Source organism: Oryctolagus cuniculus, chromosome 12 (assembly GCF_964237555.1).
Source record: "Oryctolagus cuniculus chromosome 12, mOryCun1.1, whole genome shotgun sequence".
Taxonomy (NCBI): domain Eukaryota; kingdom Metazoa; phylum Chordata; class Mammalia; order Lagomorpha; family Leporidae; genus Oryctolagus; species Oryctolagus cuniculus.
The window spans coordinates 73,814,536-73,834,607 of NC_091443.1; the positions used below are offsets into that span (position 1 = coordinate 73,814,536).

General features: G+C 48.3%; 1 protein-coding gene across 1 annotated transcript in view; it reads right to left on the bottom strand.

Annotated features, from left to right (window-relative positions):
* The window catches only part of TNFAIP8L3 (TNF alpha induced protein 8 like 3), a 37,704-nt gene extending 32,406 nt beyond the window's left edge, over positions 1-5,298 (bottom strand). Inside the window, exon 1 of the mRNA XM_008269003.4 lies at positions 5,075-5,298. Within this exon, the coding sequence (XP_008267225.1) occupies positions 5,075-5,126 (52 nt within the window). The 5' untranslated portion in view covers positions 5,127-5,298. The remainder of the gene's footprint in view (positions 1-5,074) is intronic.
* Positions 5,299-20,072: the final 14,774 nt, after the last annotated feature.

Here is a 20,072-nt window from a genome sequence, read left to right on the forward strand (position 1 = left end):
AATTTTAGTGAACAGAAACAAGAGATGGGTGTGTGACTTATAGCCAAATGGCCCATCGTTCCCAGGTTGTGCCTGCTCTCAGCCAGTCCTCTCATCACCTTTCTGTCAGTCAACAGAGATTGCAACAACCTGCATATGGAATTGGCCAATGAGAGGTAGCAAACCAGCAAACCGGATGATATCTCAGTACCAACGTGCTTGTGGAGCTGTCTAAAGAGGAAAACAATCTTGAACCCAAGCATCACTGCCAAGATCCTGAGGATGGAGAGGCATGTGGTGTTGGGGAGCCTGGCTCTTGCATTTCTCTGCTTCCAGGGCATCTTCACTCCAACTCAACACGCCACTGTCTCCCTTCCACTCTTCTTCTCCTTTGCCACTTTTGCACAATCTGTCACCAACTTCTGTTGTTGATTTCTCTGAAATGCCATTGTATCCTTCCTCATCTGCCTTGCCTTAGTGCTACCACCCTCTTGGACATTATGGCCACAACCTGGTAGCTGAAGGCTCTAAGCCCAGGAAAACCTTGCATTTCTCCGTCTCCACCAGACGCAGCTTCTGAAAATCCAGCTCTCGCTTGGCCACATCTCTGCCACCAATCACGGAAGCTCCCCAGGTACCACCATCCAGACCAAGTTTTTAAGACCTCCTTTTTACTAGAACTCCCTACACTGACCTAGCTTGATTTTTCCAGGACCTTCCATGTGTACCTACTACTCCAATTGCCTCTATGTTCATCTGTCCCTTTGCTCAAACTATGTCTGACTCTAGGAATGTATTTTCTCCACTTGAAAACCCAGGGGGTGGAGAAGCAGGGCCTTTGTTTTCCCAGTTGATTTTTTCCTATTCACAACCCACTTCTATCAAACTACCCAGGGGCAAGATGTCCCATCAAGCTCAACTGCCCTGGACTGTGTACTTGTGAGTGGAATGAGCTCATCTAAACTCAGCTGGGCAAACTATCTTGGTCTTCCAAGCCAAAAAGGAGAAAAGCTGATGTTGCTAATATTTATTCCCATGTTGCTTCTTAGGAAAGACTCTCAATCACTCCCAAGTGCATACATCAAGCTCTAGGGTTTCTGAGAGATGGATGGTGGGTTTGCCAGAGGAAATACTGCCAAGTTGGGTGTCTGGAATGAATCCAGTAGTCCATAAACCTTGCCTCTTCTCTAATCACAGAAAGAACCATAAAATGCCAGAAAGGCAAAGCATCATCTTGTGCTTCTTGAAAAATAGAAAATGCAGATGAAGACAACTCTTGCTGACAGCCCTAATCCCCTGCTATAGGGCGTTGCTTGATGAGAGATCCACACCACATGCAGAGGGAAGACCTTGGAAGAGTCTCTTGAGATACTGTAAAGAGGGAGTGATTATGAAGCTGCCTTTCTCCTCTGCCAGCAGGTGGCCGTGATGGGCAGAGGTGGAAGGGAAGAAGGCAAGCACCTCCTGTGCCTACTGCCACATTGAAGGGAAAAGGTTTACCAGCGGGGTGGGAAGGAGGAGGGAGGGGATCGTCACCCCTTCCTCTCATCTCCAGGTAGGCAGGTGGATTAGGTAGGGGGTTCTTGGCTTTTTACAACTTTTAGAGCTGGAGGAGAGGGTAGTGGAAACAACAGGTTGGAATGTCCCCATCTTCATGCCTTGGGCTGGAAGATGGATGAAGAAGAGAAGACGTGAATTGAAAATCTCCCCCAAGTGTTTGGTGCAGCAGTTAAGTCTCTGCTCAGGATACCCCCATGCCCTATCAGAGTGTGTGGTTCGCATCCTGCCTACTCCACTTTTTTTTTCTTTTAAGATTTTGTTTTATTTATTTGAAAGACAGAGTTACAGAGAGAGGTAGACATAGAGAGAGGTCTTCCATCCACTGGTTCACTCCCCAGATGGCCGCAATGGCCAGAGCTGCACCGATCTGAAGCCAGGAGCCAGGAGCTTCTTCCAGGTCTCCCATGTGGGTGTAGGGGCCCAAGGACTTGGGCTAACTTCTTCTGCTATCTCAGGCCATAGCTGAGAGCTGGATCAGAAGAAGAGCATCAGGACTAGAACTGGTGCCCATATGGGATGTCAGAGCTTCAGGCCAGGGCATTAACCCGCTGCCCCACAGTGCCAGCCCCTACTCCACTTTTGATCCAGCATTCCTATTAATGTCCACCCTGGGAGGCAGCAAGCAGTTGGGTCCTGCCACCTGTGTAGGAGACCTAACTTAGGCTCCTGGCTTTGGCCTTGCCCAGCCCTGCTTGTTGTGGGTATTTGGGGAATGAAACAGTATATGGAAGATCTCAGTCTCTTTTTCAGCTTTTCAAATAAAAATGGAAATTTAAAAAGTTTAAGTAAGAGAATCATCCCCAATAAACACTTAAGTACATGCAGACATACATCAGATAAAAAGATTAAAAAGGAGAAAATCCAAAACAGATTTCTCTAGGCAGTTAAATCAGTGTGGTAGTGACAACAATATGAATTGTTTTACAAACACCTAGTGATTCACATTTTCCACAGTATTGGGGGGGCATTATTTAGCAGTATTCTTAGACTAAATAACCTAATTGGGCAATAATCAAAGAGCAGTTACCATTAAATGATGGTTCCTGAATGATGACCAGGGAGGTTCTTCATGGGTTACTGTTTTTAATCCTGTGGTACTGTTGTTATCCCCATTCCACAGAGAGGAAAACTGAGGTTGGAGAGGTTAAATAACTTGCCACGTCAGATGGAGAGTGACACGAGGGGCTTTCTAATTCCACAGTGTAGGCTCAACCTTATAATATGCATCTTAGGGCAGGGCTTTTCATGCACCAGGAAAGGAAGGATGTTGGGAGAAGCAATCCCTACCTCTCACCCGCCTACATGGTTGCTGTACACAGGACTAGTGCAAGAGGTCCTGCTTACTCGGCTGTCTTTCTCTGCTTGCACACATACACGCTCATGGGTGAATGCCAGCTTTCCTGTAGTGGCACGTCATCCCCTATGGGTAACACGCCTGTCATTTAACTGTGTCTGAATCCGCGACAAGGGTTTTCATTTGACAGAATGTAGCCTCAGCAAGGTGGTGAATTAGCATCCACTTTTGAAGTGCTGTCACGAAGGAGAGTACTTTAACACTGAAACTAATGAGTGAGACTGAATGCCATTTAGCAGAATGGCTCATGACATTAAAATATTCAACTTCTGAGACTCAAGCGCATGAAGAAAGAAGAAATGACTGTGGAAAACAGGTGCACAAATATGGTGACAGCCCATGCCATCTGGCTGCTCTGTCCTTTCTGAGACCCATCTGACCACAGTGCTGATGTTTGCCATCAGCTGTGCAGAGGCCTTCTGACCCAGAGTGTCATGGATCTATGCAAAGATACTTAGCACTAGGGCAGACTAGGAGTAGGGTGAAGATGGGGAGAAGACAAGAGGGTGCATAAGAACCCCCCCCACCCCTACACACACACACACACACACTTAACACCAGGACCAAGGATCCTGCAGTTTCTCCTCACTCCCCCTTTGTCTAAGCCTCCTTTTTCTCATTCCTATTGCAACCCTAACCTCACCCAGCAGGAGAGATTGAGGGGTAGCATGAAGACTGTTAGACTCTGGGATTTTGAGAAAGTAAAGAATCTGTGTCAGTGGCCCTCCCTCCACCCATACTTGGAGCTCTGGAAATAGTTTACTTAGAAATACACAAGCCACCTACTGGAACTTTTAAATGATGAGTGCCACAAGCCACCTGTGAAGCAAATGTTGAGTGCTTCATAGTCACAGAAACAGGTACACAAAGGGTTCCCATTGGAGAATGAATGGTCTCCATACACCTCAGCAAACAGGTGGCGCTTACACACATACAGGAATCCCCACAAAGGGCATCTTCCTTTCTGTCAGCCTTGTCCCTTCCTTTCCAGCCACCCCCAAGGTATTGGCCACAGCTGCCCTGTGAAGGGTGTGGCCCAGTGGTAGGGGAGTCCAAGAGCCCAGGCTTCTCCCAGGCTCTTGAGACGTGAGCAAACCCATTTCCCCGCCTCTGAACCTCTGTAGAATGGATAAAACCGCCTGGCTAGGTGCTGTAGGGGATGAAGGGGATTGATACACACAGGAATAATACACTGGGGCGCTGTCCTGCCTGGTTCCCGAACCTGTCTTCCCACGCCCACGCCCGCACTGGCGGTGCCTCCGGTCTCTCGGTCCCCACCCTAAGCCCTGTGGTCTGAACTGGGGAGAGTGGGGATGGTTCCGGGGCTTCTGTACCAGGACGGCATCAGCCAGCAGGTCTCAGGTCTGTGCTAGTGCCAGTGGGTCCCAGCGGCACGGACTGGTGGGCGGGAGCGGCCGGTGGGGGTGGGCAGAGCTCGGTGGTGAGTCGCCCTAGGTTGTGGGTGGCTTCCTCTTGCTGCTGCTCAGTATCAGGGAGGGGCGGGGGAGGGCACTCATTTTCCTCCCCCAAGTAAGCATCCACCTTTTGCTTCCATAACTATCGATTGTGAAAAGCCGGCGGTGCTTCCCGAAGGCGACGTCCGCCCCCGCGCGCCCGCGTCTGCGTTCTGGGACCCCCCTCGGCAGCGATGGGCCAGCGCTTCTGCACCGGCTCGCCCAGCAGCCTCGGGGTCCCCTGCCCGTCCGTGGCACCTGCGGGGTCTTTGCTTCCCAGAGTCCCCATCACGCCCGCGGACCCAGTCACCTGCCCCGCAGCATGACCACAGGTCCGAGGACCCTACGGGCGCTCGGAAAGTTCTTTCAAAAGATGTGTGCAACCTTCGCTGCAGCAAACTACAGGACACGGATTTCCCGAACCCTTCCCTGCCCCCACCCAGCCCGGGTGCCTGGGGCCCGCTGCGGGGACCAGCAGTACCGAGAGCCGCCCCCTTCACCCCCCAACCCAGTGCACTTCCTCTTTCTCTCCAGCGCCCAAGTACCAGTGGGTAGGGGAACCCCAAAGGAAACTCTTCACGGAGCGATTCCCAGCCCTGGCCTTCCAGGGAGCCGGCTGGTGAGGACTGGCCTCCCGCTTGGCAGCTCCGAGATTTCCTGCCCCGGCCTCCCCTCTTTCCCAGCCCTAGCCCTGCCAGCGAGGCTGCCGGAGGGGGCCCCTTGCTACCTGCAGCAGTCACGGGCTCGCCCTCGCTCTGCTCCCCGGAATCCGAATCCATGCTGCGGGCTGCTGGCCGGGTGTGCACGGAGCCCTGCCCGTCTGCAGGGCGCTCGGGCCGGCGTCCCGGCTGGGGCTGCCGCGGCGCACTCTGCAGGCAACCGGGCGGCGCGGGCTGGGCAGTGCGCGGCGCCGGCAGTCAGGGGGCGGCTCCGCAGAGGCAAGAGCTGCCTGAGCCCAGAGCCCGCTGGCCGGTGCCTGCGAGGGAGGCAAGCGCGGGGCTGAGGGTGGGGCGCGCGGGAGGGGGCGGGGAAGAGGGGGAGGCGCGACATCGGAGGAGCTGGAGAGTCCGGCGCCCCGCGGGCTGCAGGCGAGGGTTAAATACCCCGGGGGGCGGCGCTGCTCCTCCCCACCCGAGCCTGGCGCTCCGGACCCGACCCGGGAGCGTGGCACTCTGGTGCTGGCCGGCGAAGCCGATCCCCTTCCCTTGGATGTGGCCGAGTTTGCAGAATTCTTAGGTGAAAAAGCGCCTCTACTCGTGTAGGACTGGGAGAGGTCCCGAGTGCTGGGTGATCGGAGGCTTCCCCCGGTTCGGAGCCTGACTCCGCTGTGCACAGACTCTGGGCTAGGACTCTGCGTCTTTTTCCTCTCTTGGAAAGTGGGGGGAAGGGTCCGAAACGGCAGCTTCCTTCTTGTAGGAATGTGGGCGAGTAAGATAATGCACTGGAGGGACCGGGCATAGGGCCTGGCACCTAGCGAGGAAGTAAACTTTACAGGGCCGGTGTTGCGCACCCTGGCTGTTGTGCCGCTTCTGCTGGCGGGGGTGGGGCAAGTTGGTGGTGCTGGGGCGCTGGGTGCTGGGTGAGACCCGCCCTACAGACCGTGTAGCCCTGCCACTTTGCATCCCCCTCCCCACCCCCCAACCCGCGGGGCAAGAACAGATTTTAAAATCTTTTTGGAATTACAGTTCTAAACTTCCTGAACACCCAACTGCCCCCCCCCCCCTTTCTAGGGAAAATATTTATGCATTTATTTACTAAGAGACCAAGGTAGGAGGAAAATACACGGATCAGTAAGATCTCTGTTGTTGATTTTTGATTATCCACGCGGCTTTCTTTGAGTGACAGATTCCAGCATTTACACTGCCCCAAGCTGCCTTTTTTTTTTTTTTTTTTTTTTTTTTTTTTTTTTTTTACAGGCAGAGTGGACAGAGAGAGAGAGAGAGAGACAGAGAGAAAGGTCTTCCTTTGCCGTTGGTTCACCCTCCAATGGCCGCCATGGCCGCCGCGGCCGGCGCGCTGCGCTGATCCAAAGGCAGGAGCCAGGTGCTTCTCCTGGTCTCCCACAGGGTGCAGGGCCCAAGCACTTGGGCCATCCTCCACTGCACTCCCTGGCCACAGCAGAGAGCTGGCCTGGAAGAGGGGCAAGCGGGACAGAATCCGGCGCCCCGAGCGGGACTAGAACCTGGTGTGCCGGCACCGCAAGGCGGAGGATTAGCCTAGTGAGCCGGGGCGCCGGTGCCTTGTTTTGATATAAGGTGCACAGAGGATGCAAACTCCGGACCTTGGTGGGTGGGGGGCGAGGAGGCTCAGGAAGAGAAAGTCTACTAAAAAGCTCCATTTGCTGTTTCCTGTGTGCTTCCCTTTAATCTGTACAGTGACCCAGAGATGAACTCAGGTTGAACAATTTGAAAATGTTTTTCCGGGGGGTGGGGGTGGGGGTCAACAATGGTTGAGAGCTGACAGTTTCACAGAATTCAGCTTAGCCTTACTGGCAGATGTAGCAACTGAGTCTCAGCATGGACTCAAGTCCAGTGAGTGAGTGAGTGAGCCAGGACTTGAAATTAGGGCTGCCCGATGTCCAGACCTACTCCTAACTGTTGTCGCAAGGACAACAGGGAGTTTTGTCTTCTAGTCCACCTGGGGGCTGCTTCCTATGTGAAGAAAGGTGTGGGCTGCACTTTAGTACAACTTTACCTTGTGTTCTCAGAAGAGGTTTTCTGGATGGCCAGACTCTGGGCTTAAGTGCTAAACGTTGGATGGATTTCCATGAGAAGGTCCTGGAAGCCCCACACTAGTTGTGTGGTTTTGGGCAAATAGCTGCCCTCCTTCATTTTCCTCAAGTGTTGGCATCTTCATTGGGTGATTGTAAAGAGCAAATTAAATAAGAAGTATGGAAGCGGCCGGCGCCACGGCTCACTAGGCTAATCCTCTGCCTTGCGGCACCGGCACACCGGGTTCTAGTCCCGGTCGGGGCGCCGGATTCTGTCCTGGTTGCCTCTTCCAGGCCAGCTCTCTGCTGTGGCCAGGGAGGGCAGTGGAGGATGGCCCAAGTGCTTGGGCCCTGCACCCATGGGAGACCAGGATAAGTACCTGGCTCCTGCCTTTGGATCAGCGCGGTGCGCCGGCCGCAGCGCGCCAGCTGTGGCGGCCATTGGAGGGTGAACCAACGGCAAAGGAAGACCTTTCTCTCTGTCTCTCTCTCTCTCTCTCTCTCACTGTCCACTCTGCCTGTCAAAAAAAAAATAAAAGTATGGAAGCTATTCCTTAGTGCCTGGAACACAGATAATATTTGATAAATGGAAAATACATTGTTTTTAAAGATTTTATTATGTGAGAGAAAGTTACAGACAGAGGGAGGGAGAAACAGAGATCTTTGATCCACTGGTTCACTCTTCAAATGGCTGCAACAGCCAAGAATAGAACAGGGTGAAGCCAGGAGCTGCTTCTGTGTCTCCCATAGGAGTGCAGGGGCCCAAGCGCTTGGGTCGTCTTCCACTGCTTTCTCAGGCCATAAGCAGAAAACTGGATCAGAAGAGAAACAGCTGGGACTTGAACCGGAGCCCAAAATGTTAATTCTTTAGTTTTCATTTAGAAAAAAAATTTTTTAATTTAATTTTGAAAAGAAAAAAATAATGGCAAAATTTGGATCCAAGTTCATACTCAAAAAACAAATAGCTGGGATCATTTGTGATATTTGTTGTAATAGCTTTGGAGATTTTAGGAAAAGTGGCAGCTTCACAGAGCAGCATGTTTGGTTGAAAAGGCACTGTTTCCGCTAAAGGCCATAGCAAAATTCAACAACAGGAAATGTGAAACTTGCTGTTCCCTGAGACCTCCTTTCCCTGCACTTGCTGGAAGCTCTTTATTTTTGCTTGCTTGTGTGTTTCAATGGACAGGTGCTCTTAGTTACAGTGAGGGAGACAGAAACACCAGGGAGAAACCTAACACACACACACACACACACACACGGGAGTACATGTGTTAGAACTTGATCAATAGCAAACAAAGTACTGGGAATACACATTTACAATACATGTATGCCTATCAGTCATCATCTCTTTAATGACTGCCTGGCCCAAAGATAAATACTTGGGGACAGAGAAGAGGAAAAAACTGTGCAAAGTGTCCTGAAAAGTCTCTGAGGCAAGTCTAGAGACAAACAACACCTATTCATTTAGCTGTTCCTACACTCACTCATGGTATATTTCTACAAAATGAGACAGAGACAGAATGAAAAGCTGAATGTGGAATGAAACAATGGGAAAGAGATCCAAACAAAATAATGTCTCCATTCCAAGTTCCTATGATTTGCAATCTGTTGTCATGGGACAGCAAGACAAGGGAAATGACTGCTGGCGTGTGTGTGAGTTTAATGAGGAATGTTAGTAGAACATACCTTATCTGTCCCTCCAGTGTGGAAAAACCTCTGTAAGAGAAGGAAATCCTTAAAATAGTACCCTATGACCATCATCCCCCTGAAAAACAGTGAAATCAGAGGTGGTGAATCCCCCCAGTCTCCCTTTTTTTCTTGCCTGGGGTGGGGGGGACCCAGCTCTTAGGAAGGAGAAAAGAGGAAAGGGTTTTTGTAGTTCCTCTGTGTATTTTTGGAAGAATGGCATCACTTCGCAGGCTTGAATCTAGGGTCTGAGGGTTACAAACCACCTTCCTCAGTGTTTCCACTACATCTTCTCAGCCTGGCAGCTCTTCAGACACACGCATTTCTGACTCTCATTGGTCATTTCTTCACTTCAGCAAACAAATCGTTGGCTTTTTAAGGTAATTGCCTGTCTGGAGGGAAAAGCGTATCTATTTGTAAGGTGTCAAGAAACAGATAATAAAATAGATCCATTTCTGCTAACACAATAATACTCTTTGATCTGAGCCAGGGCTATGACTCATGCGCCTGTCTCCTCCTGTGGGTTGGAAAGAGAGCTGTCTGCAAACCTTGGGCGGCAGGCAGCAGAGGAGGAGGAGGAAGGGAGGCAGGGAGATTCCTTCCCTATGCTAGGGTGGCTACTCGGCTTCCAAAACCTCCAGCCCCAGAACTGCCCCTTTCTCTTTTCTGGGACCCTGGGAGTGAGAGGGTGGCCCGGACAACCCCATTTTCAAAAATGTGTCTCAAGGTAGACCCTGGTCCCAAGGATGCTTCTGCCCAGAGTCAATCTGGCTTTAGTGGGACTGTAGATGAATGCGAGAACTGGTTTCCTATCTGTCCAGTGAAAAGGGCGCTTGAAGGTAGCCTTGGAAGAAGGGACCTTTTCCTCTTTATTGCTAGTAAAAGCAAGTTTTTATTATTGCATCCCCCCATTGTTTCAAAAGCAAAAATGTCACTGCAGAAAAAGACATAGAAGCAAAGGGGAAGAAAATTAAAAACCCATTTATAATTCTACCAATCGCAATAGCTGTTAATATGTTTTTCAAAAAATGTTCCTCTTTGTGTATACAGAATTCTGCTTTTGTGACTTTTTCCTTTGAGCAATATGTTGTGAATATTGTTTCATCTATTCTTTGACAAAATGATTTTTAATAACTGCACAGTAATCTACTAGATAGGCGTTACATAATATATTTAAAGAATCCTTGGCTGGCGCCGCGGCTCACTGGGCTAATCCTCTGCCTGCGGCACTGGCACTCTGGGTTCTAGTCCCTGTTGGGGCACCGGATTCTGCCCCCGTTGCTCCTCTTCCAGTCCAGCTCTCTGCTGTGGTCCAGGAAGGCGGTGGAGGATGGCCCAGGTGCTTGGGCCCTGCACCCGCATAGGAGACCAGGAAGAAGCACCTGGCTCCTTGTTTCAGATCAGTGTAGCACACCTGCCGTAGCGGCCATTTCGGGGATGAACCAAGGGAAGGAAAACCTTTCTCTCTGTCTCTCTCTCACTGTCTAACTCTGCCTGTCAAAAAAAAAAAAAAAAAAAAAAAAAGAATCCTCTACTTTTGGGCATCTAGTTTATTTCTAATGTTTCTGCATCAGTTCATATCTTCATGTCTCTTTGTACACATCTTTAATTAAGATCTGTGAACCTTCACCAGCCTCCATGGTTTACTATGGGTGAGAGAAGGCAGAAAATTGTGGCTAACAAAATATGAGTAATTATGGCATATTTGTATATCCCAAGACTTAAAGATTATCAAGAATTTTCATGCACATGATTCCCTGTAGGCAGAGGGTGAGTTATTTGAGTTCATTCTTTCATTTGTCAAGTATTGATTGAACTCAGAGGGCTTTCTATAGATTGAGGAGAGGAGTAGAAGGATTCCTGCTACACTTTCTTGGTGGGCCTCTCCTCTCTGCTCCCCATCCAAGCCCAGATAACTTGTGGGAGGCAGAGGGTGGGTGAGGCTGGCAGCTTAGACGTTAGGCTGTTCTGGGGTCTTAGCTCTACTCTCATGAGCGAGCTGCCCAGAGGACAGCTTCCTAGTAGCTGCCACAGTGACAGTAACTCTTAACACATTGTTTCAGAAAGAAGGAGATGAAGAGGGGGAGACAAAACAGAAACCCCCCATGGGCCCAACATCTGTTTCTCCCTGGCCCAGTTTCCTGTGAGTTATTTGTAAGCCTTTTAAATGGAAGCCCAAGATTGTAGTTCTGCTCTGTGGGGAGCTTCTGTGATCACATATGGTGTCTGGTCTTCCCTATGGTACTCACTTTGGAGACTGCAGGATGTGACTGCTGCTGTACGGAAGCTCTTCTTCCCAGCATCCACACACTTCCAGGTGCGCACCCTGCATGACTGTGCTGGCTGTGTTCAGTGCCTTCCCATCTTTTAGGGTCCTTACACAGCTGTGTGGAATGAAGAGGGCCAATATTCTTCCCACCAGGGAGAAGACAGAGAGTCAAGCCCACGAGGCGTCAACAGTAGCTAGAACCTTTAGGAAGATGGGAAAGAACCCAAGGACGGAGAGGGGTAATGCTGGCCCAATTTTCAAGTGGGAAAAAGGAATAGATCCCATAGATAACTGGCTGGCGACATTTTTGTTACTGTCTAGCAAAAGTCTGAAACAAGCTTATAAACACCTAACGAAGAAAATGCTGATCACGAGTAGCCAACCTGGTTTCTTTATCACATCCTGTTAAAATGACCATTTTGACTTTGTTCAAATATGTCACTAGGTGTATAAAAGAACATAATTTTGTTCAACTTCAACTAGCACATACTAGTTGAATGCTTTCTGGGCTTCAGGTGCAAGGTGAAGGGAGCTGACTGCCACAGATCCCACGAGCTGTGATTTAAAGAACTAAGTTGATGCACTTCCGCACGTGTTCCTTGCTGCTAGGTAGGTCTGGAGCTAGTTGAACAGTCCTCCCCAATAGACCTTGATTCATGGCTCTGAGTTGAGTTGGAGGGAATCTCTAACAGGGTGATACAAAGCTCTGCTGTTGGCTGTGGTCTATTCTAGTTTCCCTTCCTTCCTTTCTTCCTTCCAGCAACAGCAACATCACCTATAATTGTTTTTTTGTTTGTTTGTTTATTTGTTTTTACAGGCAGAGTGGACAGTGAGAGAGAGAGACAGAGAGAAAGGTCTTCCTTTGCCGTTGGTTCACCCTCCAATGGCTGCCACGGCCGGTGCACCGCGCTGATCCAAAGGCAGGAGCCAGGTGCTTCTCCTGGTCTCCCATGGGGTGCAGAGCCCAAGCACTTGGGCCATCCTCCACTGCACTCCCTGGCCACAGCAGAGAGCTGGCCTGGAAGAGGGGCAACCGGGACAGAATCCGGCGCCCCGACCAGGACTAGAACCTGGTGTGCCGGTGCCACTAGGCGGAAGATTAGCCTATTGAGCCGCGGCGCCGGCTAATTGTTTTGATGATTGTGCCTAGCAAATGTGTAGATTACTGTGCTAGGACAGGTCAGGGAAGACTTGGAATTATAAGGAAAAGATTTGTGGGTCCTGGTTGCCCATAAGATCAACATGAATCAACAAAATAACAGCTGTACAGATGGCTACAACAGGGGCAGGGATAGTCCTCCAGTGTTGGAATTGGTCTTAGGAATACACGGGGACTTATGAACATAGGGTACCACATTTTAGGGAGACATATCAGGGAGCTCCCAGAGGAAGGGGAACCAGCCTAATGAAAGAGATTTGGAAACCGTTCTGTGTGAGGAAGTTGGAATGCCAGGCTGGGGGGTAAAATTGAAACATAAAGAAACTACCAATGCACAACTGTATGAATGTCTTCAATATGTAATAACTCAGATTCTAGACTGATGCAGGTAGAAGTTACATGAAAGTGGGATTTGGATCTTGTGCCAATCCTGGCCTACCTGTCCTCAGGTGCATTCCTTGCCATTTCCTTGCCCTCTGTTCAAGAGAGGCTGACCTCTGTAGGCTGCATTCACCAGGCTCCTGCACCACTGGTTTTTGGCTGGATCCAACCAATGGGAAGCACTGGCAGAAGATTGGCAGGGTTCAAGGTCGGGAGAGTGGATAGCCAGGATACCCTTTCCAACTTCAACTCTTTCCTCAGCTGTGCTCTGGCCCCCACCGGATGGACCTCCTGCGGTTCTAGCTTTCACAAGCTGACCCAGCCCTTTGGCTTTGATAACTGTGAGCTCAGCCCTTTTCTCTCTTCAAGTCCAGCAGAGCAGTGGCTTTCTGCTTTTGCTAATAAGTAGATTGCCTCACTGTCCTCTGTCTGGCTTCTCAGCTCTCCTGCTACCTGTGCAGCCAGTTCCCTGCATTACATTAGTTCTTTTGAAAAAATATAGAAAATGCTTTTCTAGTCGGACCTTATTCGGGTACAGACACACAGGAAGAAGAGAGAGTTTTTTAAATGATTACAACTGGTTGACCATAGGCAGGGTTATTGTGGGATGATGGAGACCAAGATCTTTAGGATTCGTTTGGAAATCGAGGCACGGAAGGGAGACGACGTGCTCACGTCCTGGAAGTGGCAGATCTGGGACTAGAGCTCGAGGCTTCTGACCCCTAGGCCTGTTTCACTGGATGTTTGCTGTCTCCCCCTACATTCACCAGTATTAACCACCATCCCACGGTTTGTGTTAATCACCCTTCTGATCTGTGGGAGGGAAAATGGAATCTCCTGAGTTTTTTTTTTTTCTTTTAATTCTCTTGTAATTATGTGACAACCCAGTTCGATAATGCTTACTTGCTAATTATTTTACAGAACAAATATTGCTCGCCAAGTGTTGAATGGAAGCTTTTATTCCTCCTTTCAAAGCATTTTGTACTTAGAAAAGCTAAATACGTGCTCCAATCTGGAAGGTTCCGTTTATGTAAGTTGCTGGCTTCATAATATCTCTGTTGAATTGAGGGATGTAGAAAGAGGAAGGAATGTTCAAGGTCACCTAGTCTAACCCCATCACTTTAGATATGAAGAAACAAGTCCAGAAAGAGTGTCCTGCCAAAAGTTAGGGCTGGAGCTGGTGCTAGAACCCACATCTGTGGCCCTCCTTTGGGATCCCCCATTATTTTACTGTGCTCTTCTATGGGCCTTCCATTTTCCTTCACTGCATCCAGTTTTTAATCTTGATCTACCTTCAGTTCCCAAACCCCTCTCACCAATACTCAGCTCTCCCCTCTTTTCTCCTCACCAGTGTTCCAGTAACCCATTTCCACCTAGAATGGAATTGACAAAAGCAGAATGTAACCAACTCTCCTTTCAATTTCTTCCTCTCATCAGACTCCCCCCTCCACTTGAATTTTCAGACTTTCCATTCCTCTCCTCTCTCTAGCCAACTTTTTTCCCCATCAAGTCTTCCCTTGGCATTACTTTTAATCAATCCCTCCCTTCTGTGTTTAAGACCAATCTGCCCTGTTGAAGCTGTCGGTACTTATGAGGGAAAAATCGTAGAAACACTGGGCCTGAGCCCATGAATGTTTGAGCACTTGCTGAGGAAAGGCACAAGTTCCTGCCGCCTGTTACTAGGGCCCCTGGGCCTACCTCTTATTACCTCCCTGACCTCTGACTGGGGAAGTGGGCACCTTAGCCCCCGAAACGCTATTGGGGAGATGGGAAATATCCGATGGCCAGGACTATCAAATTTATTTTAATTCAAACCATTGACAACTACCATCCCATGGGAGTTTTAAGTGTTTCAACAACTTTCTCCTTTGGCTGTCAGTCTTGGCTGGTTTTTAGATCTTGCTAAATTTGTGTTATCTAGAAATTTGTGAGTGGTTAGAGTTACTGAAGCTCTTTCAGGATATCGTTATTACAGTCTTAAGTTTTGAGTCACGGTGACCTTGTTCAAGTTCTCTCCCAAATGGACACGTCGACAACATATTTCCAGTTGGCTTGGTTGTATTCTTCTATCCTTCCAAATTCTGTGTTCCTTTCTTCCAAATTGGATTTTGTTTCAGTCACATGATCGTTGAGAATCAAGGAATTTTGTGTATTGTTTGCATTCCTGTAATTTATACTGAGGTTTCTCTTGATGAAGTCAGTAAGCCAAGGATCAGCTATTGGGATTTTGTCCAGAAAACGAGTGTAAAGGCCACCTGCCTCCTTCCTTTGTACAGGTGCTATGCTACAGGAAGCAACAAGAATGGAGGGTTTGTGGCATTGTTGGTAAAGCCAGAACCTACAATGCTGATATCCCATATGGGCACCCGTTCATGTCCTGGCTGTTCCACATCTGATCCAGCTCCCTGCTAATGGCCTGGGCAAAGCAGTGGAAGATGACCTAAGTGCTTGGGCACCTGCTACCCACATAGGAGACCTGGAAGATGCTCTTGGATTTGGCCTGGCCCAACCTTGGCTGTTGTAGCCATTTCGGGGAGGGAAGCAGAGGATGCAAGATCACTTTCTCTGTCTCTCTGTCTTTCTGTCTCTGTAACTCTGACCTTCAATTAAATAAGTAAACCTTAAAAGAATGAGGGTTCTTTGTAGGAAAGAGGACAGTCTTGGATACCAGGCTTCACAATTCTATCAGACATTTTTCTCCTAGTATGGAATGTAGGATGAGGTCAGTACAACAGCGACTCAGCTTCAAATGATCCCACCTTTCCAAAGTCTCCAATGTAATTTAGGGTGCCAACAGCCTGCCCATTCCCCAGGCTTATAGTCTTCAAATAGTCCCCTTATTTTTGTCTTCCATGTTGTCATCCAAAGTTCTGTCAAATGGAATGCTATCTCTTCCATGAGTGTCTTAACTTCACACTTTCCTTTCCATGTCCACAGCCTCCCTCCTCCCAGATGTTTACCCAAGACTTGATGGCTGCAACATCAACCTCTTGGCTAGTCCCCACTTCTCTGGCCTTGCCCGAATTCAACTACTCCCAAGCTAGAGCTCAAGCTCTCTCAACCATCATTCCTTTCTATCTGAAAGCTTGCCCCTTTACTGTCCTGCTCTGTTCCCCACCCACAGGAGAGCCCTGAATACATTTTAAGACAAAGAACTAGGCAGAGTCTAAGCAGTGCTAGGTTTTTCAGAGGCCTGCCCGGCCCCACATCCACTCCATTTGAGTCTCTCTGCACCTTTCTCTGCCTCACGCGTCATTTCTCTGTCTGCTGCAGCCACCTTGCATGTTCCTTGTTCCTCCTCATGCTGGCTTAGGAGTCCTGCCTCTTCCCTGCCAGCTGGGATGCTTTGCTGTGGTGGCTGGAGGTTTTGACTCTGGCTTGGCCTCAGGCCCTTCTCCCTGAATTGTCCTCATGGGAACTTCTGGCTAGTATTCCCTTGTGTTCTGGAACCCACATCTTCTTGGCTTTGCCTCTGGATAACTAATTGTTGGGTAATTTCTGTCATGGTGGAGGGAACACACCTGGATTTTTGTCCTAGCTGCTTGTGAACTTGGTATATGGCTTTAAATAAGTTAAGGGCTGTCTGTCCCAGCCCTTTTCAGATACCAGTTCTGAGCACCTGCAGCTTGCATACTGTCTTCCATGCCATGAGCATGTTTCCCTTCCCGCCACCCAGCTCTTCCTTCCCTGCTAGCTCTTGGACAGTCCTGCTCAAGTCTCTTTACCCCCAGAAAGTTAGGCAAGAGATGAGGGAAGAGACGAGGCCTGTTTCTAAGTTGACATCCCTCTTGCCCTGGGCCATGGTTTCCCCTTTGGCTCTGCCCCACACTGTAAATCAGCATGCTTGGGCTTTGCCTCAGTTTCCCTTTTGCACTCAGGTGTCCCTCTTGGGAGAGTTGCTCCAACCTACACACTGACTCTTCCTGAGGTCTAACCATTTCCCACTACTTGAGGTAACACGAATATCAGTTTTCATCTCCAGAGTGTTTACCTAACACAGCTTCCCATTTAGTAGATGCCCACTTTGTTTCAGACATTAATTTGATTGGATTTTTATGTTGCCTTATAGCATCTTTAAGAATATAACCAGGAACCAGGGAGAAATCAGAAAGGAAAAGCCCCTGAGCTATCCGACAAGGCATCTTTAACTCAAAGGAGAAAACCTTGGGCTCTTGCTGATAGTCCAATTTTATATCTTTACTTTAAACTCCTGGTTGGAGTGAGAGTAGGGGTGAGGGGTAGAATACCAGTGCTAGAGTTGCAGGAGCTTCTGTCCACGCCCAGGATGCCTCTTACCTTTCTGTAGCCCAGGTGGCTTTCGACAGTGATTACCTGCAGGCTTCTGAGAAGCATCTAAGGGGAGTAGCCATCAGAGAATGATGGACAGAATCTAGGGATAAAATCAAGCTCCCTGCGCCTCGCGTGGGACAGCGTCTCACAGACTTACAGAGGCGGGAGGAGGCTGAGCCCCAGCTTCCCACAGTGCTAAGTAACCTCTCATTAGCGCAACCCGATTGGCTGCCTTCCCTCTCCTCTCTCACTGGCTCGCTCTCTCCTCCTCCTGTTTTCCGAGACAAACAGCTTGCCCTCAAATCCTCATCTCAGGGTCTGCTTCTTCCTAAGCTGTGCCACAAGAGAGAAAAGTCAAGGGATGATGGAAGGAGCAAAGAAAACTCCAGGAAAGGCAGAGAGAACTAAAGTAGTTGAAGGCTGTGGGGTCCTGGAACAGAGACCACTGGGACGCAAGTGTCTGGAAGGTGGTTTTGTATGCGTGGAGGGATGTGGTAATAGTAATATTCACACAGCAGCATCCAACCCCAGGCCTGTCTGGGAGGTGGTTTTGTATACGTGGAGGGATGTGGTAATGGTGATATTCACACAACAGCGTCCAACCCCAGGCCTGTCAGTGAAGATGTCTCCAGATTCCAGCTCTCCTGTTACCACAGGCAAGTCCCCAAAGTCGTGGAGTGCAATAATTATCCATGTTGTGCCCTGGTCAGATTTCTGTCCCATAGAAATTTTATTATTTTACTTCTGTCTGGTAGCAAAATAAAATGGTAGTTTTGGGGTACTTCATGACACTGGGTGTAACGTATTCTTTTAAAGAGACCCAGGCACTAAATACCACGTTTTAGAAAGGTTTCTACCTGAAAGAGTGAAAACTGGTTGTGAGGTTACAGGAATAATCCATCAGAAGCTTAGGTTTCCTGAACGCTCCTTTGGTTGATAGCCAGGATTTATTGGGTTTTTACTTGAACTAAAATCATTGCCTTCAAGCTTCAGAGCTTCTGCTTCTAGCAGTTTGAGTCTTTAAGGTTCACATTCTTCATGTTTTTCCTCATCTTTGTGCCCCTTTCCCATCCTCTGTTTACGTAGTGGAGTTCTCTGTAAAGTCTTCCACTCTGCGGAAGTCCCTTTCCCCCTTGACCACTTCAGTGGCCTTTCTTATGCACCATTATTTCACTCCTAGGGCGTGGGGATGAGCTCTGCATTCAGTATTCCAAGGGCCAGTGTACTGCAATTTATACTGCTGTTTTGTTTCCAGTCCAAATTGATTATTTTTTTCAGTTTTCATCCAGATGTTTGATATCATGTAAACACAGCTTGAAAGTGTTCCTGAACTGCTTACAGATGTATGCCAGTGAAACCCTTTCCAAATTATATATAATGATGCTCTGGATCTATTTATATCTGTGTCATAGGCCTGGCTTGAATTCTGACTATAAGCTTAAGTTGGAAATAAAGTGAAAAAATTCACGTGTCTGGGTGATTTGTTTTCTTGATTAAAGAACTCCAGACATTTGGAAATCTTAAGTGAGTGACACCATTTTTCACTGAATGCTGGCATATCCGTAACTAAGGCATTATGGCTGAATGTGTTCCCCTCACTACCAAACTCATATGTAAAACTCTAGTTCCCATGGGATGGTTTTTGAAAATGAAGTCTTTGTAGGGTGATTAGTACTAGACAATATCATTAGGTTGGGGCCCTTATGATGGGATTGATATCCTTAGGAGACATAAGAGCTCTCTCTCTCTCTCTCTCTGTTTGTGTGTGTGTGTGTGTGTGTGTGAGTTGAGAAGGTGCCTGTTTGCCATCCAAGGTGACAGCTCTCACGAGAAATGGACCATACCAGTATCCTCATCTAGGATTCCCAGGAGAGTGCAAAAATAAATCTGTGGAAGCCACCTCATCTGTGGTATTTGGTTATGGCAGTCTGAGATGATAAATAGCTAGAAGGACACAGGTTCTCTTGATCCATTTAGCATCTGGCCATTGTGACTCTCAAATCTGCTCTGTACCTGTTTAGATCAAGCCAACACCTCTTTGCCTAGTGCTTGGCACCAGAAAGATACTTAGGTCGCTTAGGTCTGCTCAATTATTATCAAAAGCTTGGCTTCAAGAAATGGCACTTATGGATGACTGCATAATATAGCAGATCATATTTTCCAGCAACAGTGTCTACTGTACACATGGTTTTCTACAATGTGATTTTTAACCTGCTTCCTATGTAGATGTGTGGTCTGTCTTCTGTCCTTGAATTTAAGTCAGCTTGTGACTTGCATTGTAGCCATCCTTATGCAATGAATGGGATTTCACATGAGTTCTGAGACTAGGCCAGAAAAGACTTTACAGATTCTGTCTGGTTCTCTGGGACACTCACCTTTGGAACCCTGAGCTTTCGTGTAAGAATTCTGACTACAGCAAGAGTCCATGCCGTGAGGCAGCCACGGCCATGTGGAGAGGCCATATGTGACTGTGCCTGCCTCAGCCAGCAGCCAGTATCGACCACCAGACATGTAAATGAAAATGTGTCCAGATTCCAGCTTCTGATTGCTCCTAGGTGAGCCCCCAATATCCTGGAGCAGAAAGAAGACATCCTTGTTGGGCCCTGTCCAAATTCTTGTCCCACAAATCTGGAAGCAAAACAAAATGGCGGTTTTAAGCCACTAGGTTTTGAGGTAATTTGTTGTACATTTCATTAATTCTTTTGGTGAGTAAAATACCAGTCCTGGATCAAACTAGAGCAGCAGAAATCCACCTGGCTTGGGTTTTTCCTGCCTGGCTGTCAGCAGTGGTGCCCTGCTTTGTACCAACAGGCATGATTAGACGCAGTGACTCTGCAGAGGTACTGCTGAGGGCTGGACAGAGCCCACTGAGATCTTAGTGAAGGAAAAGCTCTTCCCTTAAAGCCGCTGATTTCTTCCGACCCTGTGAATCTTATTGTTGCTCGGCTTTCTCTTTTTTTCTCTGGCTTCCGGAGGCTTAACCTTGTGAACAACTTTTAGCAGTTCAGTGTCTCTTTATATTCAGCTACATTTATTTTTGTAAAGCTCTTAAAAATTCTTTTGGGACAAGGTGAGATATTAATGGGGGTAGTGACTGTCCCTCAAATCACTCTAATGTCTGAGAGTATTAGGAAAGTAATACTTATCTATTAATAATGATATTCTGAGAGTATCATTAGGTAAGTAAAATAATGAGGCATTTAGACAGGAAAAATAATCTTTACTGAGCA